We start from the raw sequence: 19,396 nt of genomic DNA, 5'->3' as shown, positions 1-19,396 counted from the left end.
GTGGGAGAGGGAGAAGCAGGCAGCCCGATGAGGGGCTCGATCCCAGTACCCTGGGACCATGACCTGAGCTGAAGGCAGATGCTTAATGACTGAGCCACCCAGGCACCCATGTTTAATACGTTTTAAAGAGTTCAAGAAAATTAGCCTGGTTCTAACTTAAACTTACAAAATCAAAACTTATTTCTAAATATTAGTGCATGACCTGAAAAGAATGTTGTGATCACAGTCCCAAGATGTGGAGGGTTTTAAAAACAATTCAGTAGAAGTTTACAGTGAGTAACAGACCATAACTTATTACCTTAGAGAGACACTAAATTCTGGGATAGTTTTAAATAAAAATGTACTCTCAGTATTTCAGAGTTATCAAAATTAGGCTTTTTGTAGTCAGACTTTGCTAGTTACAAAACAGGACTGCCAGAGTTAAAATTGTTACTGAACACTTAAAAACAGAACAGTAACATTACTGTTTGACTATATATTTTTAAAAAGCTGCCAAACAGTTTCTGATAATATAGGAAAACTGTGGGCAATACACTTTTAAAGGAAGTCTTATTTTAGGGGAAAACTCTCATTAAATCCCAAAATATTGTAAGAGTAGTATGGTCAAAAGATATCATTTATTCTCCTAGGCACACCTGCATTTAGGAAATGTGTTAAATGCCTAGTATGCAGTTTACAATTATTATTTACATATTATTTCTAATTTTTACAAACCTTATGAAGATTCATCTCCATCTTATAGATTAGGAAATAGGCTTAAACAAAGGTTGAATAGGGAGCGAATATTATTTTTCTACTTGACCATAAGTAAAAACTCTATAGAAGGACAGGGACTTTTCCTGTCATACACGTGAAATATTTCCTGCTTTGCCCTCTGGTTTATTCTGCTCATGTTTTTACTGATGTAATTAAAATTTTTAATGGTGTCAAAGTTTTCCATACACTTTTATTTCTCAAGTACCTTGCAGTGCATTCTACATACCAAGGTCATATTACTTCTATTTTTTGCGTGTATTTTTATGTATAAATTTTAAATATCAAAGAAAAGTTAAATAACTTGCCCCAAGGTCACATGGCTAGAACACAGATGAAATTTGAAACCAGTCATTCAAATGGCTATCCTCTATTATACTACATTGTAAGGGAGAATTTAGGTGAAAAGGAGCAAGCAATCACATAGAGCAGTCCTGGTTCAGAAAAGGAATCATAACATACGCCCTGATGGCAGACTTGCCAGATAAAAATACCAAATGCCAAGTTAAACTTGAATTTCAGAGAAAAAACAAAAGATTTTCAGGGTAAGAATATATATTAAATATTTGGGACACTTGTGCTAAAATAGTATTCATTATTTATCTGAAATTCAAGTTTAACTGAATTAAACTTGTGTCTTATATTTTTATGTGCTGAATCTGGCAACCCAGTTTGATGGTAACAACATGGTTTCCCCTTCCCAATTTCCTCTGTTCTACAAATTACTTTGTTATGGAGACTTTTTATTTATTTAACTTATTTTAAAGACTTTAGTTATTTTAGATAGAACATGAGCGGGGCGGGGGGGGGGGACGGGCAGAGGGAGAAAGAGACTCTCCACTGAACAGAAGCCCAACACAGGGCTTGATCCCACGACCCACGAGATCATCACCTGAGCCAAAACCAAGAGTCAGAGGCTCAACTGACTGAGCCACCCAAGCGCCCCCATCATTTTAGAATTTCAAAAAACTAGGGTTCAAAACAGTATGTACTCCAATCCTAGTTAAAAATACACAAATGGGGGTGCCTGGGTGGCTCAGTCATTAAGCATCTGCCTTCGGCTCAGATCATGATCCCAGGGTCCTGGGATCAAGCCCCGCATTGGGCTCCCTGCTCGGTGGGAAGCCCGCTTCTCCCTCTCCCACTCCGCCTGCTTGTGTTCCCTCTCTCTGTCAAATAAATAAATAAAATCTTTAAAAAAAAAAATACACAAATGACTGGAAAGATGTTAAATCTGGATAGTGAGAAAGTGGATGATACCCTTTTTCTGCTTTTCTCTGTTTTTTAAATACTTCAATGAGCATGTATAAGTTTTTTTGTAATAAGAGGAACAATGGGTGCCACTTTCTGTGTATATTTATACTTAATGATCCCTTCTAACTCAACCATTCTGCGATGCTATTTGGGGAAAGCGCTCTTCTTAAAGACTGTATACAGCTTCAGTGCGAAGAACTAGAAATGGTTACATAGAACTCTTGCTCTCACTTCCATCTGTAGAATAAGGCTAAGTCTATCCCTATTACACTGAAAAGGAAAAATGGAGTAAATGACCCCAGCTCAAAAGCTGATCTGTAAGAGATAGGACATGGTAGGAGCTGCATTTTATGCATCCTAAGCCAGTCCAGTTTTCTCTCGGTCCTTTTTTCTAACTGCAAGTCAAATTTATCCTTAGAAGTCTTGAACTAAAAAGTCTCCCTAAGTGGCGCACCTGGATGGCTCAGTCAGTTGAGTGTCCAACTCCTGATTTCAGCTCAGGTCATGATCTCAGGGTGCTGAGATCGAGCCCCACATGGGGCTCCGCGCTCAGGGAGGAGTCTGCTTAAGATTCTCTCCCTCTGCCCCCCGCCCAAATAAATAAATATTTTTAAAAACTACTAAAATGAGGGATAGCCTTACTGATAAAAATTTTCTTTGTATCATATATTTCCCACAGGCGGTACTGCTGGGTCAAAAGGTGACATATTTTTAGGACTCCTGAGGCTCACTGCAGAGAGTTCTGAGGCTGTTGGCAACTTCCAGAAAAGGGTACCACTCATATTCCCAGTAGCAGCGCCCAAGGGTCACTGTTTCTCTGGGCTTTTACAGCACTGCATATTTTTAGATGCAGAAACTGAAGCCCAGAAAGGCAGAATGACCTATCCGAGGCCAGGCAATTACCTTGATAGAAAGGCACTCCAAGATTTTGAGAATCCCCCAATAAAAAGGAAAAGGCATACCTAAAATTAAGAGCAGCTCCTGAGCCCTTCCAAGAGCAAAGACAGGAATGAGACCTCTGCCCCCTCTGTTTACAATGTCATGAACAGTGTTACAGAATCTTGCTTCTCGCTCTTCACGCTTCTCATGGATATGGGTCCCATAAGTAGATTCCTAAATGACATGTTAGAAGTATGAGACCGAGACTGACGCTTGCCAGAGAATACAAAAGTTAAACGTCAATAAAATGCAGCGGCAAAGTGATTCATTTCTCCATTAACATGCCATTTACTTGAACACACTGTTATAATACTAATTGAAAAGAAGAGCAAATAACAACGTTAGAATTCAGATCTGACTAAGCAGTAAAAAATTTTTAGAAAAAGGAATCCGGAAAAAAATTTAAAATGAAGTATCTTCCCTGCTCAAGATAATTCTTTTTATTTTTTTAAACCATTTCGCTTTCCGTGGATGGGAAAAAGGGTATTTCTCCCACCTTTGATAAATCAGAGCTTGTAAAACAGAAATAGATATTGTTTCTTATAGTTCTCTTTAAGAATATCCCTCAAGGGGGTGCCTGGGTGGCTCAGTTGGTTAAGCGACTGCCTTCGGCTCAGGTCATGATCCTGGAGTCCCGGGATCGGGTCCCACATTGGGCTCCCTGCTTGGCGGGGGGTCTGCTTCTCCCTCTGACCCTCTTCCCTCTCATGCTCTCTGTCTCTCATTCTCTCTCTCAAATAAATAAATAAAATCTTAAAAAAGAAAAAAAAAAGAATATCCCTCAAGCCTCACTAGGTGTGGCCCACTGGCCAGCTGCATGGGCATCCCCGGGAGCTTGTTAGACGTGCTGAATCTTAGGCCCCAGCCCAGACCTACTGAATCCAAATCTGTATTTTAACATGACCAGATGATTCATATGCAACATCAAAGTTTGAGAAGTACTGCTCTAAAGTACCAGATATAATGAAAATAACTTTTTTTCCTGAGGGTTAAAAAAAAAAACCCATAAAAATTCCCTTAGATTAAGGTCAATTTATGTGTAGGGTACAATTAACTGAGTGAAAATGAATTCATTTATACATTGCTTAGGGACAGCAATATGCAGGGTCTCTCATACTTGGATGGTTGGGGGATGTTACGGGTGGTGAGGGAGAGACCGACAGTTCTTCAGCCTTGAACTAAATTTACTTGATACTCTTCTATATGCCATAGGCCTAAGAGCTCTCTCTCCTAATCCCTGACCTCACTGTCACCAATACACATTTATTAATTTGTTCCTCATCAACCACTACCCCACCCCTCACCAAAAGCTCTGTACAGTTAAATTGATTTTTATTCTCCTGTGACTTGCAAACTAGTAGGCAGCTAGAACACACACAGAAAGTTAGCGGTTGCTATGACCTGAAAGACAGTAACCATGGCCAAGGCAGTGGGGTCACACCATTTCTATACAACCCTTAAAAGGTTCTATGAATTTGGGGTAATTCCCTTAGATGAAAATACTTAGGAGGTGTCCTATCATCTCTGATTCAAGGCTAGAGTTATCACATAAGAGCAAGAAGGTGGAGCTGCACTAAGAGAAGCAAAATAAAATGAGTTAAAAATACAAGTAGGGGCGCCTGGGTGGTTCAGTCGGTTAAGCATCTGCCTTCGGCTCAGGTCATCACCCCAGGGTCCTGGGATGGAGCCCCGCATCGGGCTCCCTACTCAGCAGGGAGCCTACTGCTCCCCTGCTCTCTCCCCCTCTTTCTGCTTGTGCTTTCTCTCACTCTTGCTGTCTCTCTCAAATAAGTAAGATCTTAAAAAAAATAAATTAAAATAAATTAAAAAAAAAACTAGTACAATTACATCTGATAACATATATTATGAAAATGAGATCATGGTATTTTTTCCACTAGAAAAAAATCCTGCGTACATTACACTAAATTAAAACACACAGCATTAATACTTACAATAATAAGAATATCAGGTTTAATATTAGGAATTTCAGCTGCCATTAAGTGTCTATCTTCTTGTCTTGAGAAATCACCTGTGTACAATAGCTGTGAAAAACATAAAGCCAGAAAGTTAGGATTTTGGAAGGTTTTGTTTTACTAGTGAAGATATTTAGCTCATAAAATCTGAAGGTGAAGTTCAGTAGGAAAAACAGCTTACAAGTGATGAAATTTAGATGCAATACTTATGTCTAATTCAAAGTGTATATCTCAGTTCGGTTATATAAACTGTCCAGTGTTTCAATTATTCACTCTAACTTGGAGGAATGATACGCTCCCAGATGCACCCAGCACAGACAACCTGTATATTAATAAACCTGAGAAGTGCTCTGGACACCTGAGACAAAAAGGGCATGATGAGGAAAGAAATCTACTAAGGTATATGGAAAAACCATCTAAAGTGGAAGACAAAAACATATGAAGGTATGCATCAAATTTCACATGGGAATTCAGATCTGCATTTGTGCTATTTTCTGCTTATTTTTTGTGCCTCTGAGCACATAGTAAGGATAAATGATTTAGCAATATTTAGTACAACTTCATGTGTAAACATTTCAAACCAATGAGCAACTGCTAACAATTCAGGACAGTATTACTCCAGAGCATTGATGCTCAGCTCTGCCTACACATAGGAATCACCTAGAAAACTTAAAAGAGGAAAAAAAAAAAAAAAAAAGCCAAGGCCTGAGGCCTTCCGTCCATCTGAGGCCACACCCTCAGAGTCTGATTCGATGAGTATTTTTAAACAGGGTCCCTAAGTGACTCCAACGTGCAGCAGAGGTAAGAGCTGGTGCTGTCATCCATCTGTGTTTACAAGGATGGCGGCAAAGATCTGTTCTGATGAACCCCGGTCACTCATGCAGCGCCCTGCCCCTTCTAGGGGCTTACAGGTGAATCCCAGAACACCAAGATGACACAAATGCCCAACCACGGTTTAACGTGAAACAGGCACAGCCACAAAGAAAGCTCTGCCCTCATCATTTTTCTAAAGCACCCTGGAAAGGAATCAATCCTAGGTACTGTGAAGGAACGTTAGTCTTTTGAGAAGTTTACTTTACTCTTTCGAATCTTGATACAGGAAGTCTTACCATGGGGGTATGAACTGTGATATTTAAAAGGAAAAAGCATCAACTTAATTTTATCCTACATTTCAGTGTTTAGACACCTCGCAAGTCTTAAGGAATTTCCTTTAGTGTCACTTGGGGGCACAAAGCTCTGCATGGATTTCTCCTGGAGACGAAGCTGCCAGAGCAAGAGTACCTTCACGCCCGCGATCTCAATCATGAACATGGCAGCTCCTAGGACGTGGCCTGCGTGGTAACACCAAAACTTGATTCCTGCAACTTCTTTAACTTCATGGAAGTTGATGGTTTCAATTTTGTCCATGCTCTCTTCCAGATCCGTCTCTGTATACAGCATGTCGTCTGCTGATATATTACTAAATATTTAAAGAGGCCAACACAGAAAATTAAGGGTAAGGTTTTTTAAAACTCTCTGAACTCAGAGACCATGAACAAAATAGCCGCAAAGTTCTTCCACTGTATGGATTATGCTACTTAGAATCTCTTGGACATTTTGTGTATTTTTTTTACTTGGTAATTATAGTAATAAAAACGTTTTATGTGTACAGCTACAAAGCATGATTTTAAGCAAAGTACATAATAAATTACAGCATAGTACTCTTATGATAGTATTTCTCAATGTTTTTTCCCCCAACACTCCTGAGAGATAAACTCACTCATATACACACACACACTGAACCACAACAGAGAGTTTCACATCAGGATGTGAAAAGATTTCTCTACAAAGTGCAGTGTAAGTTTTCTCCTGAAAATTATGCTAATGTACTTCCCAAAAAGCGTAAGGGAGTGATGGTTAAGGCCACAGACTCTGGTGCCAGACTGCTTGGGTCCAAATCCCAGCTTTGTCTCTTACCAGGACCATCACAGGCGAATCACCTAACCTGTGTGTGTCTCAGTTTCATCACCTGTAAAATGGGATTCATAACAGAACCTACATCATGAAGTCGAGAGGAAGATGAGTTAATATATGTTGAGAAGTAAGGACTGTGTCTGCACATGGTTAGCATTATTTAAGTGGTAAGCAGTATAATTACTAAGGGTAACTCTTCCATTCTTTTATATTTACACATGAAGAATAACAAATTGCCTCTTAGCTACTTTTGGAATACACAAATTAAACAGTAAACTTTGGAAGACTAATAATTCATGCTGTAGGTATCACAAAAATGCTTCTAACTTTTCTGATTATCCTCTTACAACTGGAAAAAAACATCCTCAGGAAACTTTTTCATTTAAGACAGTAATTTGCTTTGATCAAATAATCTAAAATACAATTTCAATATATATCACTGTATCATGTACTTGATCTTAAATTCTAATAAAATCATAAAATCCTGTTTATAAAATATTGTTAGCATACCTTATAATTCACCTAAATTACAAAGATTTAGGGATGTAAAAACTTCATAAAGACTTTATGGTCAGGAAGGTGCTGGGTACACAATGGGTATTTGAAGAGTTGATACTGAATGACAAATTAATGACATCCTTGTGAATAAAAACAGTGTCTCACTTCCAAACACAAAATGGTCCATATCTTGAACTATATGTATTCTGTAGAAGCAAATTCCTGTACAAATCTAACAGAGCAATTTACCTGACTTTGACATAATCTGAAAGAAGCCATCTATAAATAGCTTTTGTAGCATGAGTCATAAATGTTCTTCCTTTGAAACTTGTCTTCTGTAGAAACCAGGGCAAAGCTCCACAGTGATCCAAATGGAAACTTAAAAAGAAACAAAAAGATTGTCAATTTTTAAAATACTATTCAGCATAAACTATATGAAATGAAACTGTTGCTCACTGTGCAGAAAAGTTCTATGTAACAGGTGCATATGGATACTTTCAGAGCACCCAGGGTAGGTTATGTGCAGAGGGAAGGAATAGAACATCCAGTTCTGTAGACCTGGAGGCAGGGTGATCCCAAGACCTAGATCACCACCCCAGCTGAAACTGAGAGTCAGAAGCTCAACCGACTATTCTTTTGGTTTCTGTTTCATTGATTTCTGCTCTAATCTTTATTAATTTTCTTCTCCTGCTAGGTTTAGGCTTTATTTGCTGTCCTTTCTCCAACTCCTTTAGATGTATGGTTAGCTTGTGTATTTGACACCTTTCTTGTTTCTTGAGAAAGGCTTGTAGTGCTATCTATTTCCCTCTTAGGACTGCTTTTGCTGCATCCCAAAGGTTTTGAATTTCATCTGTTTCCGTGAACTTTTAAAAAATTCTTCTTTAATTTTCTGGTTGATCCATTCATTCTTTAGTAGGATGCTCTTTAGTCTCCATGTATTTGAGCTCTTTCCAAATTTCCTCTTGTGATTGGGTTCCAGTTTCAAAGCACTGTGGTCTGAAAACATTCAAGGAATGATTCCAATCTTTTGATACTGGTTGAGACCTGATTTGTGACCCAGTATGTGATCTGTTCTGGAGAATGTTCCCTGTGCACTCGAGAAGAATGTGTATTCTGTTGCTTTAGGATGGAATGCTCTGAATATATCTGTGAAGTCCATCTGGTCCAGTGTGTCATTCAAAGCCCTTGTTTCCTTGTTAATCTTCTGCTTAGATGATCTGTCCATTGCAGTGAGTGGGGTGCTAACGTCCCCTATTATTGTATTACTATCAATGTGTTTCTTTAATTTTGTTATTAATTGGTTTAAATAATTGACTGCTCCCATGTTAGGGGCATAAATATTTACAATTGTTAGATCTTCTTGTTGGATAGACCCTTTAATTATGAATGTCCTTTCTCATCTCTTATTACAGTCTTTGGTTTAAAATCTAATTTGTCTTAAATAAGGATTGCCACTCCAGCTTAGAAGAGATCAACAAAACTAGGAGCTGGTTCTTTGAAAGAATTAATAAGATCGATAAACCACTGGCCAGACTTACCAAAAAGAAAAGAGAAAGGACCCAAATAAATAAAATCATGAATGAAAGAGGAGAGATTACAACCAACACCGAAGGGGCGCCTGGGTGGCTCAGTCGGTTAAGCGGCTGCCTTCGGCTCAGGTCATGATCCCTGGGTCCTGGGATCGAGCCCCACGTCCAGCGCCCTGCTCAGTGGAGAGCCTGCTTCTCCCTCTCTCTCTGCCTGCCTCTCTGCCTACTTGTGCTTTCTCTCTGTGTGTCAAATAATAAAAAATCTTTAAAAAAAAACAACCAACACCGAAGAAATACAAACAATAATAAGAACATATTATGAGCAACTAACTATATGCCAACAAATTAGGCAATCTGGAGGAAATGGATGCATTCCTAGAAACGTACAGACTACCAAAACTGAAACAGAAAGAAATAGAAAACCTGAACAGACCCATAACCAGCAAGGAAATTGAAGCAGTAATCAAAAATCTCCTAACAAACAAGAGTCCAGGGCTAGGTGGCTTCCCAGGGGAATTCAGGGGAATTCTACCAAACATTTAAAGAAGAATTAACACCTATTCTTTTGAAGCTGTTTCAAAAAATTGAAATGGAAGGAAAACTTTCAAACTCTTTTTTATGAGGCCAGCATTACCTTGATCACCAAACCAGACAAAGACCCCACCAAAAAGAATTACAGACCAATATCCCTGATGAACATGGATGCAAAAATTCTCACCAATATACTAGCCAATAGGATCCAACAGTACATTAAAAGGATTATTCACCATGACCAAGTGGGATTTATTCCTGGGCTGCAAGGTTGGTTCAACATCGGCAAATCAATCAATGTGATACAATACATTAATAAAAAAAAAGTACAAGAATCATATGATCCCCTCAATATATGCAGAAAAAGCATTTGACAAAGTACAGCATTCTTTCTTGATTAAAACTCTTCACAGTGTAGGGATAGAGGGGTACATACCTCAATTTCATAAAAGCCATCTATAAAGAGACCACAGCAAATATCATTCTCAATGGGGAAAAACTGAGAGCTTGTGCCCTAAGGTCAGGAACACAGCAGGGATGCCCACTCTCACCACTGTTGTTCAACATAGTACTAGAAGTCCTAGCCTCAGCAATCAGACAACAAAAAGAAATAAACTAGCATCTAATCGGCAAAAAAAAAGTCAAAACTCTCATGCTAAGCAGATGACATGACACTCTATGTGGAAAACCCAAAAGACCCCACCCCAAAATTGCCAGAACTCATACCGGAATTCAGCAACGTGGCAGAATATAAAATCAATCACAGAAAGCAGCTGCATTTCTATACACTAACAATGAGACAGAAGAAAGAGAAATTAAGGAGTCGATCCCATTTACAGTTGCACCCAAAACCATAAGATGCCTAGGAATAAACCTAACCAAAGAGGCAAAGGATCTATACTCAGAAAACTATATAACACTCATGAAAGAAATTGAGGAAGACACAAAGAAATGGAAAAACATTTCATGCTCATGGACTGGAAGAACAAACATTATTACAATGTCTATGCTACCTAGAGCAATCTACATATTCAATGCAATCCTTATCAAAATACCTTCAACTTTTTTCACAGAGCTGGAGCAAATAATCCCAAAATTTGTATGGAACCAGAAAAGACCTCGAATAGCCAAAGGAATGTTGAAAAAAAAAAACAAACAAAAAAACCAAAGTTGGTGGCATCACAATTCCAGACTTCAAGCTGTATTACAAAGCTGTCATCAAGACAGTATGGTACTGACACAAAAACAGACACAAAGATCAGTGGAACAGAATAGAGAACCCAGAAATGAACCCTCAACTGTACTGTCAACTAATCTTTGACAAAGCAAGAAAGAATATGCAATGGAAAAAAGACAGTCTCTTCAACAAATGGTGTTGGGAAAATTGGACTACCACATGCAGAAGAATGAAACTGGACCATTTCCTCACACCATACACAAAAACAGACTCAAAATGGATGAAAAACCTAAATGTGAAATAGGAAGCCAACCAAAATCCTACAGAACAGAGGCAGCAACCTCTTCGAAGGCGGCCGCAGCAACTTCTTACTAGACACGAAAATGAACTACTGGAACTTCATCAAGATAAAAAGCTTTTGCACAACAAAGGAAAACAGGACAAAACCAAAAGACAACTGACAGAATGCGAGAAGAGGGGCGCCCGGGTGGCTCAGTCGTTAGGCGTCTGCCTTCGGCCCGGGTCATGATCCCGGGGTCCTGGGATCGAGCCCCACATGGGGCTCCCTGCTCAGTGGGAAGCCTGCTTCTCCCTCTCACCCACTTGTGTTCCCTCTCTCGCTGTGTTTCTGTCAAATAAAATATTTAAAAAAAAAAAGAATGCGAGAAGATATTTGCAAATGTCTTATCAGATAAAGGACTAGAATCCAAAATCTATAAAGAACTTACCAAACTCATTACCCAAATTGCAATAATCCAATCAAGAAATGGGCAGAAGACATGAACAGACATTTCTCCAAAGAAGACATACAAATGGCCAACAGACACATGAATAAACGCTCAACATCACTTGGCATCAGGGAGTGATCAAAAACCACAATGAGATACCACCTCACCCCAGTCAGAATGGCTAATATTAACAAGTCAGGAAACGACAGGTGTTGGTGAGGATGTGGAGAAAGCGGAACCCTCCTACACTGTTGGTGGGAATGCAAGCTGGTGCAGCCACTCTGGAAAACAGTATGAAGGTTCCTCAAAAAGTTGAAAATAGAGCTATCCTATGACCCAGCAATTGCACTACTAGGGATTTACCCCAAAGATACAAATGTAGGGATCCGAAGGGGCACCTACACCCCAATGTTTATAGCAGCAATGTCCACAATAGCCAAACTGTGGAAAGAACCCAGATGTCCATCAACAGATGAATAGATAAAAAAGATGTGGTATAATATATACAATGGAATACTACTCAGCCATCAAAAAATGAAATCTTGCCATTTATAATGACGTGGATGGAAATAGAGGGTATTATGCTAAGCGAAATAAGTCAATCAGAGAAAGATAATTATCATATGATCTTACTCATATGTGGAATTTAAGAAACAAAACAGAGGAGCATAGGGGAAGAGAGGTAAAAAATAAAACAAGACGAAATCAGAGTGGGAGACAAACCTAAGAAACTCTTATCATAGGAAACAAACAGGGTTGCTGGAGGGATGGGGTAATTGGGTGATGGACATTAAGGAGGGCACGTGATATAATGAGCACTGGGTGTTATGTAAGACTGATGAATCACTGACCTCTATCTCTGAAACTAATAATATATGTTAATTAATTGAATTTAAATAAAAAAATTTTTAAAAAGCTCTATTGATATGAATAATATTGAAGAAATAGGTACTGGTTCATCTGACATTGTAATATCTTCACGGATATATGTTAAGATTTTATGAGGAAGATGAATTCCATTTAATTGGAAATTGCTATTATTTCAAAATAATGCAATGCAATACTCTTCAATTTTAGTAACTGTTTTAACACAGTTCTTTAACATAGTTTTTAACACAGTTCTTGAAATATGAAAGAAATAGATAACAGTGTGTAATACTATCTTTTTACAATAAAGCCTTAGCAAGTGTCCACCCACGAGGACACAGTTTTTCAAACTGAGGAAAATGTTGCAATGAAAGAATATGTTGTAAGAAAAAATAAACAAACAAATACACTAAAGCCTTACCTTTGGGAAATAAATGCTGGAAAATGGCCCAATTAAAAAAAAAAAAAAAAAAAGCAGCAGCAGCTCAACCAACTGAGCCACCTCGGTGCCCCTAAAATTCTTTTTTTCTTTTTTAAATATTTTATTTATTTATTTGACAGAGAGAGACACAGCATGAGAGGGAACACAAGCAGGGGGAGCGGGAGAGGGAGAAGCAGGCTTCCCGCCGAGCAGGGAGCCTGACGCGGGACTCAATCCCAGGACCCTGGGATCATGACCTGAGCCGAAGGCAGATGTTTAACGACTGAGCCACGCAGGCGCCCCCCTAAAATTCTTTTTATTAAGCATCCGACTCTTGGTTTTGGCTCAGGTCATGATCTCAGGGTCCTGGGATCGGCCCGGCAACATTGGGCTCTGTGCTCTGTGGGGGAGTCTATCGGAGATTCTCTCTCCCTCAGCCCCACCCCTACGCCCCCACTCTCGTGCGCGCTCTCTCTAAATAAATAAATCTTTAAAAAAGATTTTTTTTATTAAGTAAACTCTACCATCAACGTAGGACTCAAACTTACGACCCCGAGATCAACAGTTACATGCTCTGCTGACTGAGCCAGCCAGGTGTCCCAGATATTCTTTTAAAACACCAGAATCTTAAAATCTGATAATGATCTTTATAGTAAAAGTTCTTGAAAAACTGTGTCGTTAATAAAAAAAATAACTTACTGACTAATTAACAGGAGATCAATCTCAGCTGGGTCAATTAAATCAATATAAGGAAGAGCATCCATTCCTTCTAGGCCAGGGTGGATCCCACAGTCCAACTGAAAGAGACAGAAAAAAGGATCACAATCTCCTACACTTTTTATTTTTTTAAGATTTTATTTATTTATTTAATTGACAGAGAGAGAGAGAGACAGTGAGAGAGGGAACACAGGCAGGGGGAGTGGGAGGGAGAGAAGCAGGCTTCTGGCCGAGCAGGGAGCCCAATGCAGGGCTCGATCTCAGAACCCTGGGATCATGACCTGAACCGAAGGCGGATGCTTTAACAACTGAGCCACCCAGGTGCTTCCCTCCTACACATTTTATTAACACTTACTTAATAGACAATATTTATAACAAATACATCACACCCATAATCAAGATGGACTGTATACACCAACATCTGCAATGCAATTCTTATTAAACATTTCAAATATGCCATTAACAATTCTCACTTCCCAAAACAAATATAAAATAAAGCTCACATTTAAGCCACAGGATGCAAGATAAAAAACACCTTTTCAGCTAGTTTCTGTGGTCACTCTAACAATGGGTGAACTCTTTTTCAAAAACTTTGATATCGGAAGATGGTGGGCATTTTAGTTTATAGATTTCACTACTCCCGGATCTGGCTATACTGAGAAGAGAGTAATCAGAAGTGGGAAACTTACCAGAATAGGGCAACTGAAGTATTTTAAGGCGTTGGGGAAGGAATTCTTAAAGTCAGCCATGAGTTACCTATTCATTTTGGGGGCATTACTAGCACATTAATACAATAAATGACTAAAATATCTTACACCTGCCTGTTCTTGAATGATTGGGAGAAGTAGAACCACAGGAACATGATGAGCCACAGAAGTGCCTTTCTAGTGAGGACTATGTAAATCATCTCTCCTAACCTCTCTTCCAGGTAAGGAAATGGGCTTAGAGGAACTCCAGCCTGCCCTGCCCAAGGTCAGGGGCCCTGATGCAAACTTAGGTATCTAAGCTGCTGAACCAGGGCTCTATCAGCCCAGGCTGCATGGGGGTGGCTGGAACTCTGCCTGGGTTCGGGCACTCAGTTCCTTGGCTCTCTTCCAACAGGGAGTGGTGGCGGTGGGGGGGGGGGGGGTGGGGCAGTGAGGTTGGCTTGACCCTCCAAGAGTGGAAGAGGGATCTTGAAGAAGCAATAGCTCAGGAGAGCTGGTTGACAATTTTACAATCTTAGAATACATCTTCTCAGTTTAATGTTGTGTCAAATTACTAAGTCGAAGTGTATTCAGTTATTCACATTAATCTTACACAGCACAGACATATACCAACTATGACATTTTTCTGGGAGCTAAACAGAACTACAGTCCTAGAAAAGATCTAACCCCCAACGCAGACAGAGCTGTACTATTATCCAGACTACAAAATAATTACCATTATTTTTCTTCCTTTGAACTCCAGGATAATACATGATCTTCCTACTTCTTGCCCAGCTCCACTGCAAACATTGAAGGGGAAAAGAAAAGATGATTAAAAACAATCAAAATCAAGCCCAATAAATCCAAATATTTTTACAACTTAAATTATGCCCCATTTGATGATAGCACTTATCTGAGGCAGGTAAGAGTTCGAGAAACTTACAAAGATAGGGAAGAAGAGTGTCTACGTGGGAAAAGATGGAAAGTGACCCTTGGGAGTCGAGGGATTTTGCAGCTGCTAAGATATGGGAGGGGATGGTACAGATACAAGAAGCCCAAGGTTAAATTCAATCTTCTGAAGGTTAGGGTTAAATCATGATGTAACAGAAATCTCAGTTACACACATTATGGGCTCACACTTCTAGGATCAGCACTTAAGTGAAACTCATAGGCACTTCAAAGTTCTTTCATTGCCTTTCCGAGCACAATATGTATTTACATTTTACATTATAGCTTAAATTTAAATAGACTAATTTTATTCATAGCCGTGCACTCAGGGCCTCTGCCCTCTAACTTGTTGTTTCAGGATACTGGATGCCAAGTACTTCAACAATTTTCCTTTCTTCTTAAATGAATACAACAGCCTTAATTTCCAATTATCACAAGATGCACTTGAAGCTAAACCTCACCTGTTTTCCCAGTCCCTCACCTTCTCTGATGTCTTTTCCCACCCATGCTAGGTAACATTTCACTCAATTCAACACCAAGCACCGTACTGTCAGTGCCTAGCATATGGAAATGCCTAGTACCTGGGCCATGATCTCAAGGAACTCAGTCCACTTACTAGGAGACACACACGAGATGGTTCTACCCCCAAATGGAGATCCTAGTGCAGAGTATGATGTTGATAAATTCAAACAACCATGGTGCTGCCATGAATTCCTGGCCTCCCCTTTCACTGGCCCACGAAGCAACCCCTTAAGTGTCCCTAGCTCAGTTTTCTCTCAGAATTTCCACAGTAACTATTTCAAACTTCATCCCCATTTTCCATTCTATCTTCCTCTTCACTCGAGCCGAGGGCCTTCTGTGCATCAAAAAATATACAGCTCATGTTTGCCAGTTTCCTCAACTTCACTTACCAACCCACCAACATCGTGTATCCCTCCATTTTTCCTGTAGCAATAAAACAGAGCTCTTTCTGTCCGAGGCCCATCTTGTCACCACGGTTCTCCACTCTGCACACTCCATCCTCCTGAAGACCTGGACACCGCTGCCTCACTGACATTGCCCTTCCCAGCTACTTTAGCAATACAACTGAGACGTGCTACAGCGTTCTCACCTGAAAATTAAAACCCCTCCATTCTAATTTCCTTTATTTCCATTATTCCTTTCCCCAGCCGCCTCCTAAGAGCTGTGCTCACTCCCTGCTGGTCCCTCACCTCCTCCCACTCAATTCACTGCAAGCCGGCTTTTGCCAACCACTCTTCTGGAACCATGCTTACAACGTGGCTCTTCGTTGCTAAGTGCAAATAGCCTTTCCCGCCCTTCTCTTGTTCTCTCCGCAGCCCGTCATGTCTCCCTGGTTTTCCTCTGGCATTTCCTTCACACTCACGCCTCTGCTCACACCTCAAATATTGGTATTGCAAGGGGCTCTCCTTGGCCCACTTCTCAGGCTTTGTGATCTTCACTCTCACATTTTTGACATGCTGATGACTTCCAAGCCTGTATCTGTAGCCCAGATCGTTCTTCTCAATTCCAGGCCTCTAAAAGATACCTGGCCTTTAGGTCTTTCTCCTGGGCTACCACACAGGTACTTTATATTCAAATATGCCAAACTAGTTTTCACCTCAAGTCCTTTGAACTTGCTTTTTTCCTGGAATATCCCTCAGCTATTGACATGACTGGCTCCTTTGTATGTATTTTGTAACATTTGGGTCTCAGTCCAAATGTCACCTTCTGAGGCCTCCTCTTGACTACCTTCTCGTTTGCCCTTCACACGACTCTATCATAATTACATGAAGTTACTCTATTTATGGTTTGTTCCTCACTATGAAAATGAAAGCACTGTACAAGCAGAGACATTGTCTATTTTGATCACTACGATTCAGCTGCAGTACCCGATATGCAAGAAATCTCAAGAAATACTTACTAAATGACTAAAAACTCCCAAATTACAAACCTTGGAAACATTATGCTAAGTGAAAGAAGCTGAAGCCAGTCATAAAAGGTTACATATTATATGATCTCATTTAAGGAAAATGTCCAGAATAGGCAAATCTGTAGAGAAGGAAAGTAGATTAGTGGTGGCCAGGGGCTGGGGAAGTTGGGGGGATATGGGAGTGACTGCTAATGGGTTCAGGCTTTCTTTCTGGAATGACAAACATGTTTTGGAATTAGATAGTGGTGATGGTTGGATAAGTCAGTGAATATACTAGAAATCACTGAACTGTACACTTTTAATGAGTTGTATGGTACGTAAATTATATTTCAGTAAAGCTGTTATAAAACAACAGAACTCCCAAATTTCTTCCAGACCTGCCCCAGCTCCCGTACTCCTCGAGTGAATAACACAACCTCTTACCAGTTGCTCAACCTAGGAACCCAAGACATCCTAACACTCCTCTCCACAACTACCCCTTCCAATACATCTGATGAGCTACAAAACTAAAGATTTCACTTCCTTACTCTCTGAAACCGACTTCTTTCCACCTCACTGATGTTCATTTCATTCATTCCAAGCTCTCACTGCTTTTCACCAGGATTATTTCAATTACATCCTCCTGGATTCCCACCACTGAACCCACTCTTATTCATCTGCAACAGCTGATATGAGTGATCTTCCTAAACACAGTTCCCACTATATCCCATCAATGCTTAAACCCTTCGCTGGCTCCCCAGAACTGACATGATAAACGCTCAAACTCCTTAGTATGTATACAAGCTGGTCCCTGACAGGCTTTCCCACCTCATCTGCTAATCTTTCAGCCACAGACATGAGGAAACTGGCCACAAACTGTGACCATTCTCATTTTCACATGTGCCACTTCCCCTGCCTGGAACATCCTTGCCCTGCCCTTGACCTGTCTTTAATTCCTGCTTATTCTTTAAGGCTCAGGTCATGCTCCGTATTTTCCAGGATGCAGGAACTAGCCTTCTCTTCTCAACTTGTTAGAAATCCCTTTTCCGTAACTGTCCCAGAACTCAGTGCATGCCAATCTGTATGTGCACTCCTAATATACCATTTACTGAGCTCCTACTATGATCCTCACAATAAGTGTGGCCATATTATTTTCACATGAAGAAATGGGTTCAGAGAAGTTGTTGTCCTAGCAAGTGACAAAGAAGGGACTGAATTCCACGTCTGACCCCAAAGTAAGTATCTCCTATTAGTTCCAACTGTCTCTCCAGAACTTTTCACTTTGCACTGCAATTCCTTCTGAAAGGGTGAATTCAGTTAACTTGGCACTGTCCTATTTGCATCTCCAATGCCTAGTGTGGCGCTGGACACTTGCTCAGTGTGTGCTGAACACAGGAAGAGAGGGTAAGTGTGAACGAAGCAGTGGGAAATTTGTGTTATGTTCCCAGTAGGTGCTCAACTAGTCCTTACTGAGTGGATGTGTAGATACTGTCCACCTTTTGAAAACGCACAAGTGAATGAGGTGCTAACTTATATCTAAATATGTTTGTGAATTCAAATTGCTAATCTACAGCAAAGGGTTCTCCACAATGGTTTCCCCCTCTAAGCCTCATTCCAGATCTGTAAAGTGTTTCTCTGGCAGAAGGCCATCTCCACCAAAAGACGAACCTTCGCATGGACAATCAAGGACAATTTTGTCCTTAACATCTCTGCTCTTTCCCCTCTCCTCCTACCTTTCTTAATCTGCTAGGGTCTGAAGTCAGAACGTCAAAACTCATAGCTAATCGATTCCCTCTTTCACATCTTGGCAAAAGTGGAAATAATAAACAGATTTAGTTCTTCTTCCCACCGCCATAGCCTCATCCAGGTCCTCCTCTCATCCTGCCGCCATCAGCATCAACCGCTTCCCCCACGGCTTGCCACTCTTTAGCGCCCAGCGGCCCAAAGACATTTTCCGCCGCCCCCAACAACATCCTCTCCCGTGAGATTGAAGAAAACAGCCAAGTCCCATTCAACCTAGCAGGCCCGTTCCGATCCACGGGTCTCCAAACCCCTTCAGCCTGAGAGGCCTGGCCGGCCCCTGCGGACCAAGGGGCCGGCTCCCGAGGCCTGCCGGCGAGGGGGGCGACCTAGGAGGCCAACCATCCGGTCACCCCGCCTCGCCTCGCACAGCCCGTGGCTTCGTGCCCTCCCTCGCTGGGCCCTTACAGGGGTCGGATCAGCAGCTGGTCACTTTCCTCAGCAGGAATCGCAGACATCTCGGAAGTCTGAAGGCGAAGCGCGGGAAAGGAACAGGTCGCGGGAGTCTTCCTAAATGGAAAACAGAGCCACGGGGAACCAATGGTAGGTGGAAAAACCCCATCCACCAAAAGCACTTCCGGCACTCCGGCGCCCGCGACACTAGGCCCCTCCCCTCAACTTCCGGTCGCACACGCTCGGGCGCGAGATTCCTCCCCGAGAGGAGTCCGGAAATCTGGTACGGGGTCAGGCTGCGCCTGCGCGATGTCTCGGAG

The 19,396-nt window shown here is 40.9% G+C and overlaps 1 protein-coding gene across 4 annotated transcripts in view; it reads right to left on the bottom strand.

Annotated features, from left to right (window-relative positions):
- CPSF3 (cleavage and polyadenylation specific factor 3) overlaps positions 1-19,283 on the bottom strand; it is a 43,812-nt gene extending 24,529 nt beyond the window's left edge. The window contains exons 1-7 of one of the 4 annotated variants that reach the window (XM_021697787.1): positions 19,092-19,283; positions 14,763-14,826; positions 13,323-13,420; positions 7,620-7,748; positions 6,201-6,378; positions 4,899-4,988; positions 2,970-3,120 (exon numbers count right to left, since the gene is read on the bottom strand). In XM_021697787.1, coding sequence (XP_021553462.1) covers positions 2,970-3,120; positions 4,899-4,988; positions 6,201-6,378; positions 7,620-7,748; positions 13,323-13,420; positions 14,763-14,826; positions 19,092-19,141 — 760 coding nt within the window. In that variant the 5' untranslated portion in view covers positions 19,142-19,283. Of the gene's footprint in view, positions 1-2,969; positions 3,121-4,898; positions 4,989-6,200; positions 6,379-7,619; positions 7,749-13,322; positions 13,421-14,762; positions 14,827-15,555; positions 15,631-19,091 lie in introns of those variants that run through there. The other 3 variants (XM_021697788.2, XM_044919000.1, XM_021697790.2) reach the window with 3 other exon arrangements.
- Positions 19,284-19,396: the final 113 nt, after the last annotated feature.

This window comes from Neomonachus schauinslandi, chromosome 10, assembly GCF_002201575.2.
Source record: "Neomonachus schauinslandi chromosome 10, ASM220157v2, whole genome shotgun sequence".
In the NCBI taxonomy this organism is placed as follows: Eukaryota; Metazoa; Chordata; class Mammalia; order Carnivora; family Phocidae; genus Neomonachus; species Neomonachus schauinslandi.
The sequence above is the reverse complement of the archived record's forward strand: the minus strand, read 5'-3'. Positions and strand labels throughout refer to the sequence as shown.